This window comes from Cyprinus carpio, unplaced genomic scaffold, assembly GCF_018340385.1.
Source record: "Cyprinus carpio isolate SPL01 unplaced genomic scaffold, ASM1834038v1 S000006768, whole genome shotgun sequence".
Taxonomy (NCBI): domain Eukaryota; kingdom Metazoa; phylum Chordata; class Actinopteri; order Cypriniformes; family Cyprinidae; genus Cyprinus; species Cyprinus carpio.
The window spans coordinates 271,282-281,477 of NW_024879362.1; the positions used below are offsets into that span (position 1 = coordinate 271,282).

At 39.5% G+C, this 10,196-nt stretch overlaps 1 protein-coding gene across 6 annotated transcripts in view; it reads left to right on the forward strand.

The window, feature by feature from the left end:
* The first annotated feature begins 978 nt into the window (after positions 1-978).
* LOC109067520 (ubiquitin domain-containing protein 2) overlaps positions 979-10,196 on the forward strand; it is a 100,859-nt gene continuing 91,641 nt past the window's right edge. For 2 of the 6 annotated variants that reach the window (XM_042756010.1, XM_042756013.1), the window contains exon 1: positions 1,048-1,241. Coding sequence is in view for 2 of the 6 variants with exons in the window: in XM_042756014.1 (XP_042611948.1) it covers positions 1,160-1,241 (82 nt within the window). In the remaining 4 variants the exon portion in view is untranslated. Of the gene's footprint in view, positions 1,242-10,196 lie in introns of all 6 variants that reach the window. The other 4 variants (XM_042756014.1, XM_042756007.1, XM_042756016.1 and 1 more) reach the window with 4 other exon arrangements.

Below are 10,196 nucleotides of genomic sequence, written 5' to 3' on the forward strand. Positions count from 1 at the left end.
AGCTTTTCTGCATCAGAAACAGGTAACGTTTCATAGCTTGACAATGTTTCTAAGATGGAAGAATACTGTTTTTGTAACATAGGAAATATGATTTTCAAAAGACAAGTTGCTGTCTAGTATAACACCCAGATTTTTGACTGTAGAGGCAGTAACAGTACATCCGTCTAGCAACTGTAATCTACAAGATTCTGTGTACTGTTTTTTGGTTCAATAAGTAATATCTCTGTCTTAGCCGAATTTAATAGGAGAAAATTATTGGTCATCCAATCTTTTATATTTTTTAACACACTCTGTTATTTTAGATAATTTAGAAATTTCATCTGGTCTCGTTGAGATATATAGTTGAGTATTGAGATTTATAGTACAGTAAGTAACAGTGGAAACTAATCCCGTATTTTCTAATAATATTACCAAGAGGCAAAATGTATATTGAAAATAGCAGAGGACCTAGGACAGATCCTTGTGGCACTCCATATTTTACTGGTGATACATGAGATGACTCACCATTTAAATAAACAAAGAGGTAGCGATCGGACAGGTAGGATCTAAACCATCTTAGAGCCTGCCCTTGAATAAATGTAGAGTTTAGTTCCAACCCTGCGCCAACGCATACCATGTAGTTTTCAAATAAGCCTATATGATTAGATTAGCTGGATCAGATGTGTTTAATTAGGGTTATATCTAAACTGTGCAGGGCTGTGGCCCTCCAGGAACTGAGTTTGACACCCTTGGTCTATCAAGATTGTTGTAAAAAAAATGAAGAAAAAAAAATGCCTGCACTTATATTTCCTTTCCATATTTCAATAACAAACAAACAAACAAACAAACAAACAAACAAAAATAAATAAATCAATTTATTTGATCGGTACTTGAAACACCATATCAAAAGCAGCATTTCATGTTAAAACACTATAACGTGTAAAAATTACACGTAAGAAACTAATATTCTTTCTAGTGTGTCCTACTAGCCAAGACCTTTCTAATGTGTCCTGCCAATACGCGTTCCGATTGCATTGTGAACAGGCAGCTAGGTTTTGAGCCAAAGCCGTGTGTGCATATGCCCACCCCGCCTCTCTCCAGCGACCTATCAATCTATATCCCAGCAGAGAGAGGACGGGGGGAAACCGAAACATAGCGGGTCAGCGAGGGGAAGAGGCGCATGAAAACATCCATGGGTGGCTGTGTGGGCAGTCATCATGATTCTTCAGGCAGTTTAAACGAAAACTCGGACGGACCCGGAGGTAGGAAACAAAGCATTTCCTGGGAATGCGAGTCAAACTGTGTTGTTTTGGGTCTGCGTGGCTTCCCTGTCTCCTTCTCCGCTTGTTAGTGATTTAAAACATCATGGTGGGGTTTGCGTCGCTTTGGAAAGCTCGATCACTCCTACCAGATCCGCCCCTGGCTGTAGGAATAGCGAAGACTGTGATTATGCAAATGTTTTCATAATTCTCCCCCGCCACCCTTTGTCTTTGGGCAGTAAGTCTTTTTTGCATACAACGCCTTCCTACTAGCTGGTTAGCTTTAGCTGTGTATTATATATAAAGAAGGAGTGTGTTAGCTGCATGGCTAGTGTGGCTCTGGTTTTCCTTTAAATAAACTGTAGGTCATGATTCTGCCCTTGGATGCAGAAACACTTCGGGTTAGTCTTGTATTTATAATTTACTTCACACCATTAGGCTTTTACACATCATGTCACACCGTTTCAGCTGTATTGGCATTGTTTATTTAAGCAAATTCACACTCCTGAGTGCTGTTGTACGTTATTAGCAGGGGTGCACATAATTTTTTCAGCCTGGTTCTCATAAGAACCTGGAGATTCGGTTTGGTCCACACACTGCATATAGCGTGACCCATCAAATATAACTATATATACATATATATATATATATATATATATATATATATATATATATATATATATATATATATATATATATATACATATATACATAATAGTGATAATATTTAATATATATTATATATTATATTTAGATAATATAATGTGTAATAATACTTTTTAAAATTAAAAGGTAGTATTAAATACAAATACAATTGTTTAATAGTAAACTTAAAAATAAAATTCTAATATTTACTACTACTTTTTTATATGAATTTTCATTATTTTCAAACTAAAATCAGCAGGCTATTATTTTGACGGGTTGCCGGCACTTAAGTGTACACGCTTCCAGATTTAGCGCTGCAGCTGATTGTCAGTGAATGAATGTCACAGGTTTGCATTATGCTTTGAAAATGACATGGGGTAGCCTGGATTTATGCTTTCAATTTGAGTAGTAATCTTATATAGTACAGTTTGTCGATCTAAAATGGTAATTGTAAATAACGAATGTCGGTACCAAATGATGTCAGAAGTTATTTACACAGCACATTTTTTCTTTTGACAGCCATATACTCCTCCATACTCACCGAGGTCCAAATGTCCGTTGTGAAACTTAAGCCATTGAATTTCCAACGAGAGCAGAAATTTGGCCTCGCAGATCACTGTACTTCAGAGACCGGGCGTTTGAAATACTGGAGCGGTTTGGGACAGTAGTCGGGCTCCATCTTCTTAATTAATTTTCTGAAGCCTTTGCCTTGGGTCTCATATCCATAGCGATGAACTCCACTATAGCATCTGTTATCTCTCTCTTTCTTTTCTCCGTTAACAGTTTTCAGAATTGTAGGATCTGCTGTGAAGTTTTGGGTGTGGTTGAGCATGTTGACGGCTTCGATACCTGGGGATGTGCCCTATAGACAAATTATTATTAGCCTGGGCTACGGTAATTTTTTATTTTTTTTGACTGCTGTTTTTTTTTTTACACCAACAATATACTATAGGCATACTACTTACAGAACCCGGTTGATTTTTCAGATTTGATGTGCTGTTGTGGTAGGCCAGTTTGAAATCACGTATTTGGCACACTGCCTTTGTCTTGTCCTCACTCAATTTAAAGTGGTCCCACACAGCTGAGGTCTTCGGCATTTTGTCTTCTCTTACAGATGAACTGAATCATAATGTTCGTAATGTTCACTTATGGGTGATTCATATTCAAATGCAATTGAGAACCATTTCACGGGGGATGCCAGGTTTTCAAGAAACAACAACAAAAAAAAAAACGAATATTCAAATCTCAAAATTGAAAATCGAATGCCATCCCACCAAACGAATATTCTAATATTCTGGTCCAGCCCTAATGGAACAACATAGGAAACACCTGGAATCAAATTAATAATCAACATAATCAGGATGGAAAGACATGGGGAGCAAAACACAACCAAAACTCGTAACAGACTCTGACATAACGCCCCCCTCAGAAAGGTGTGTCCTCATGCAATAAAATCCAAAGGGGTAGCTTATCAGTGGTGACTGATCAGTGGTGGGCGCTCTGGAGGTCACTCGGGTCAGAAACGGGACACCCTCATACAGAGCGGAGCAGCCTCCGAGGCCGTGGCGCCAGCCCCCGCCTCTGGGACCCTACTACCCCCCCAGAAAAATACTTGGGAAATTTTACGGGGCTGTACTCGGGGCCTGGAGCCCTCCCTGGGCTTAACGGGGGATCAGGAGCCCTCCGTGGGCTTAACTGGTGATCAGGGTAGCGCTTACGTGTTGCTGGCACTGGAGGGCACTCTGGAGGAGCAGGCACATCAAAGCGCTTTCAAGGAGCTGGCACTGGAGTGAGTCTTGAGGCTGGAGCCGACACTGGAGCAATCTCTGGTGCTGCAGCCAACACTGGAGGATGCTTACGAGGAGCTGGCACTGGAGGGTGCTCTGGAAGGCGCTTACGAGGAGCAGGCACTGGGACTGGAACCAACACTGGGGCCACATGAACACTTGGCGGGCTTGCAATATTAATGTTTGGCGGGCTTGCCATATTAACATCCGGCGGGCTTGACTCTGGAACTGCCGGCTTCTCTGGGCTGAGGACAGAGACGGTGCTGGGAGGAGATGGGTGGTCAGAACATTTGGCTGGGTATGTGGAGGTTCCTGGCGAAGGGTGAGCTGGTGAGGCTTGGTGGTTTTCGGGAGGGACTGGATGAGGATCATTCTGAATTTCTTCTACCTCCAGGTTAGCTCCATTTACAAACCTGATTCCAAAAAAGTTGGGACACTGTACAAATTGTGAGTTAAAAAGGAATGGAATAATTTACAAATCTCATAAACTTATTTTATTCACAATAGAATATAGATAGCATATCAAATGTTGAAAGTGAGATATTTTGAAATGTCATGCCAAATATTGGCTCATTTTGGATTTCATGAGACTTACACATTCCAAAAAAAGTTGGGACAGGTAGCAATAAGAGGCAGGAAAAATTAAATGTACATATAAGGAACAGCTGGAGGACCAATTTGGAACTTATTAGGTCAATTGGCAACATGATTGGGTATAAAAAAAGCCTCTCAGAGTGGCAGTGTCTCTCAGAAGTCAAGATGGGCAGAGGATCACCAATTCCCCCAATGCTGCAGCAAAAAATAGTGGAGCAATATCAGAAAGGATTTTCTCAGAGAAAAATTGCAAAGAGTTTGAAGTTATCATGATCTACAATGCATAATATCATCCAAAGATTCAGAGAATCTGGAACAATCTCTGTGTGAAGGGTTAAGGCTGGATAAAACCATACTGGATGCCCGTGATCTTCTGGGCCCTTAGATGGCACTGCATCACATACAGGAATGCTACTGTAATGGATATCACAACATAGGCTCAGGAATACTTCCAGAAAACATTGTCGGTGAACACAATCCACCGTGCCATTCGCCGTTGCCGGCTAAAACTCTATAGGTCAAAAAAAGAAGCCATATCTAAACATGATCCAGAAGCGCAGGCGTTTTCTCTGGGCCAAGGCTCATTTAAAATGAACTGTGGCAAAGTGGAAAACTGTTCTGTGGTCAGACGAATCTCTGATGGTATGGGGTTGCTTGAGTGCATGTGGCATGGGCAGCTTACACATCTGGAAAGGCACCATCAATGCTGAAAGGTATATCCAAGTTCTAGAACAACATATGCTCCCATCCAGACGTCGTCTCTTTCAGGGAAGACCTTGCATTTTCTAACATGACAATGACAGACCACATACTGCATCAATTACAACATCGTGGCTGCGTAGAAGAAGGATCCGGGTACTGAAATGGCCAGCCTGCAGTCCAGATCTTTCACCCATAGAAAACATTTGGCACATCATAAAGAGGAAGATGCGACAAAGAAGACCTAAGACAGTTGAGCAACTAGAAGCCTGTATTAGACAAGAATGGGACAACATTCCTATTCCTAAACTTGTCTCAACATTCCTAAAAAGCAACTTGTCTCCTCACTCCCCAGACAATGCAGACTGTTATAAAAAGAAGAGGGGATGCCACACAGTGGTAAACATGGCCTTGTCCCAACTTTTTTGAGATGTGTTGATGCCATGAAATTTAAAATCAACTTATTTTTACCTTAAAATGATACATTTTCTCAGTTTAAACATTTGATATGTCATCTTTGTTGTATTCCGAATAAAATATTTGAAAATTTCAATATTTGAAATTTGAAACTTCCACTTCATTGCATTCTGTTTTTATTCACAATTTGTACAGTGTCCCAACTTTTTTGGAATCGGGTTTGTAAATAAAGGACATGACTAACCAGCTCAATCAGGGGAAAACTACAAGTGGGATGATCGCAGCTGATTACATCATCATCCAGCCCCAGCCGAAAACAGACACCGAATGCAGAGTCGACCCAGCTCACCTGGTTGGAGAGCTCTAGGAACTCCTCCACATACCTCTCCAATTCCCGACCGCCCTGCTGCGGACACCAAAGCCTGTCTTCAGCCATAGTCATCATGTATGGTCCGGTATTCTGTCATGAATTGCTACGCAGCAAGGAACGAGGAGACCAGGACTACAAAACCAAGGTATTTATTCATATCGCGGAGAATCACACGTAGCACAAGAAGTTGACATCTACAGTACCGGACAAACCAACAGGGAACAGAACAGTCGTTAAATACTCAGACAATAGGGACTAACGATTCGACACACCAGGGATCAATGGAACAACACAGGAAACACCTGGAATCAAATTAATAATCAACATAATCAGGACAGAAACACATGGGGAGCAAAACACAAACAAAACTCGGAACAGAGTCTGACAGGTATATTTTAAATATTTGTTTAATAGCATCTCTTTACTAAGTAGGCTATTATTAACAAAGGCCAGTATTTTTGATACCAATACTGCTATGGATGTCTCAATTAATGCATTTTCACCTCAATTTTAGCCATTAATTATAGTCATTCAACATTACAGTATAATTGAAAGCCATTATTTTTAACATTTAGGCTATGAAAAAATATAGCCTAACAACTTTTAATTTAAGTGAACGTAAAACAATCTTCACATAAACTATAAATTGTATATGCATATAGATGAATCTTTATTCAAGCTACAAAAGTTCATCAGCGACTAGAGCAGTCCAGTGAGTTCTCTTTTTATTTTCTTTTTCTTCTGTGATCCATGACAGACTTCATCAGGTTTCACTTTAAAAGCAGCGCTGCCTCTTTAAATCCTGATGCACATGATGTGGATCTGACACACATCTGATTTTCTCCCAACTCTTTATAGTCATTTAGGACTTTATAACTCATTTAAGACCATGTTTACAAGGTCACTCACCAAGACCGTGCATTTTGACATAATTGTGTGTTTTTGTCCATTGAATCGCTAATGGTGCACTTGTCTGAAGCGGCTCAGTCTTTCAAACTAAACTACATTTGATAAACATCTTCATTCAGTGTCTGCGCTATTTCTCACCACAAGTTATGACCGATTAGACTGCTTTTATACTCGTTTAAACTAGAGTTGTGATATCTGTTAAGCCCATCACACAAGCGCTTATCAATGCTTCCATCTATTGATGTTGAGGTCTCCGGTAGGTTGTTGTTGTTGTTGTTGCGTCTCTTCCTTTTCTCTTTTGGCTGTGTGACACAACGGCCCGGGCCAGTGTTACCACCTTGTGGACAAACTAATTAGTTCAAAAACAATTCAAGGTGTATGTGCAATCTGGACGTACTCTTCCCACGGACCGGATGAAGATGATTGTCAGGCCTGATTGGGCCTGCGGGCCGCCAATTGAATAGCCCTGCTTTAGTTGGTCTGTTAAAACTAAACTCAATGGGCTCAGTGGAGGTGAGAAAAGACGCAGACTCCCACTGTAAATTTACCTGCTGGTGTCGCTGTTGGACAATGTTTCTTTAGAAAAAATGAATGATTTATAAAATTTTTAATGTTATGTTTTTGTACTACACATTTTTTCTTATCCAAAACTTAGAGTATACTTAGTTTCCGCCAAAATCAGTATTGTATCTGGTCGTATTTAAAAGTCAGTTTTAAATTTTCAGCGAAATGCGATATCCGCCGTGTTATTCTGTCATGTTTTCTCCCTTTCTTTCCAAACAAATGCCAGTCTCCCTTCTCTACCAGAGTATGATATATCAGCTCAACCAATCACAGTGCACCATTCCACGCACTCTAGACAGTAATGGCAGCTCTTTGAATACACCCGGCATCGTAGTTTTCCTCATCTGCTTTGTACTTTGTGATCAACAAACAAACTTAGGGCTGCACAATAAATCGCATGTGATTGTCATGTGCATCTCATCAGTAAAGCCGGTGTTCTGTGATTAAAAGTAAATCTCCATCACGTGCTTTCAGATGGATACACATAGAGTCGTAGATCACTGACAAGCTATGCAATATCTCATAATCATAATCGCAGATGAGTCGCATTAGATTATGAATGCGATATTGCGTAGCTTGTCAGTGTGTTTTTATTAATGCTAGTGATGCACCGAAATGAAAATTCTGGGCCGAAACCGAAACCGAAAATTTAGGATGCACTTGGCCGAAAACCGAAACTGAAGCCGAAAATGGCTTCTTTTAAAAAAGTATTGCTTAATTTTTAATGGATCTGAAATGAAAAATCACAAACCAATAGAATAATCATCAAACTTTTATTAACACTTACAGTTACATAACAAAACCTAAAATATTTTTTAACAATAAATAAATAATATTATTCTTCAAGTTTTCTTCCATTGAATAAAATAGTTTAACATTTGTGGGGGAAAAAACAATCCACAATTATCTGAATAACTGCACACAAAAATCACAGAATGGCAGTGGGCCTCTATTCTGTTGCTGCATGTAAACAATTATTTTACTTGCATTTACTTGCACTTTGTTTGCGCGCCAGTAGTCCAGAGATGGGTTTTTATTTTTTGTTAGGTTTCTATTTTTTGTGCGGCTGTGCTTGTTTGGGTGCTTTTATGTATTGGTTTGGTTAAACATCTCAGAAAGTGAGGGAGTGTACGCCTCCTCATTTGTACGTGACCGTTTCTCGGGCACCGTTTGAGGTGCGCTCCCCGTCGAGTCTCTTCCTTCACCAGATGTTTCAATCTCCGTCAGCTCTTTTTGTGTCATTTCACGCACTCGCTGCTTTTTCTCTTCGTCGAAATAATGTGCGTGAAACCTGCTTGAGCACGGATGGGAGGGGTGGGTGACGAGTGATAACAGCTTGACCGTAAGTGAAACCCAAGCGCTAGCGCACGGATGGGAGGGGCGCGGTTGACATTCATTTTCGGCTGGACTTTTTATTTCGGCCCGAAACCGATAATGCCATTTTCGGCCGAAATTTCGGTGCACCCCTAATTAATCCCATTTATGTTTTTGTTAATACAGCATATAGCACTAGTCAACTAAATGAATGTAACATGGCAAAGATGAATGCACTTTTGAAAGTTGAATGTAAGGGAAATGTCATTTCAGAATTTGTGTGGTCAAGTCATCTTTATTTATATCGCGCTTTAAACAAAAAAGATTGTGTCAAAGCAACTGAACAACATCAATTAGGAAAGCAGTGTGTCAATAATGCAAAATGACAGTTAAAGGCAGTTCATTATTGAATTCAGTGATGTCATCATGCAGCTCAGTTCAGTTTAAATAGTATCTGTGCAATAATTTGCAATTATTCTATAATATAGTCTAATATGATGTTGTTTATGTTCTTGTTCATGATTACATTTTCTTTTATTGCTGTAATTAATTTACAGCATTAACAAGATGACCCATTGAATTCATTTTGGGAGCGATGACTGATTGAATGTATTTTTAGTCCAGTGCCTGTATATAAGATTAGTATTGACGAAGTGTATTGGTCTGGGGATCCCTGCTGCTTATTATTATTATTATTATTATTAGGGATGCATCGATCCCATACTCGGGATCGGTATCGGCTCCAATCCTGGCATTTTCTGCGGATCAGGTATCGGTCAGACGAGACCGATCCAAATCTGATACTGTGCGTATACTACCCAGACAGCACACATACGTTGGGCCGATGTCGACCCGACATACAAAATTCCATCGTCACGATGTCGCTCAGGGTCCGTTTGCTAATAGGGAAGATGTTGCCGCGACGTCGGCCTCTGATCGGATATGCTCTCTGGCCGATGTTGGGACTATGCATCCTGGCCGCTCTGCATGGACACGGTTCACTGGTGTTTTGCTCATTGTTACGGAACAGTTGCAACTTAATTAATATTTTAATTTATTTCATATTACATGTACAAATACATTAACATTTACCAGATGCTTTAATCAAAAGTGGATAATTCACGATTATTTGTAGTGTTTTGAAAATTAACCACGATTTTACTACAGCATTTTCAGTACAACCAGTAAAACAGTAAAAACTAAATCAACCATAGTTTTACTACAATCACCATGGTTTAACTATGACTGTTGCAGTAAAACCATAGTAAATACAAAAATAACCATTACTACAGCATTTGCAGTAAAACCATGGTTAAATGTTGTACAAGTATAGCAGTTTTCACAGTACTTATCATTTCAAAGTAGGTTTACAAAAAATGCACGTTTCAAGGTTACAATTTAAAAAGCCAGGTGACTGAGACTCACTGGGGAAGACCATCTACTAGTTCATAATACAAGTCATGTGTTCAGTGCTGTCCGCATCGAATGCTATCTTTATGCCAAAATCTGAGTTACAATAATACAAGAGTTACATAAACACAAAATAAAACCAGGCAAACAATAATTAAGCAGTTAAAATGTTTTAAATTGCATGATAAAAAATTCTAAAATATTTTATGATAAAATCTTACTAAACAAGTCTCTAGTTTTGTGTTCAGT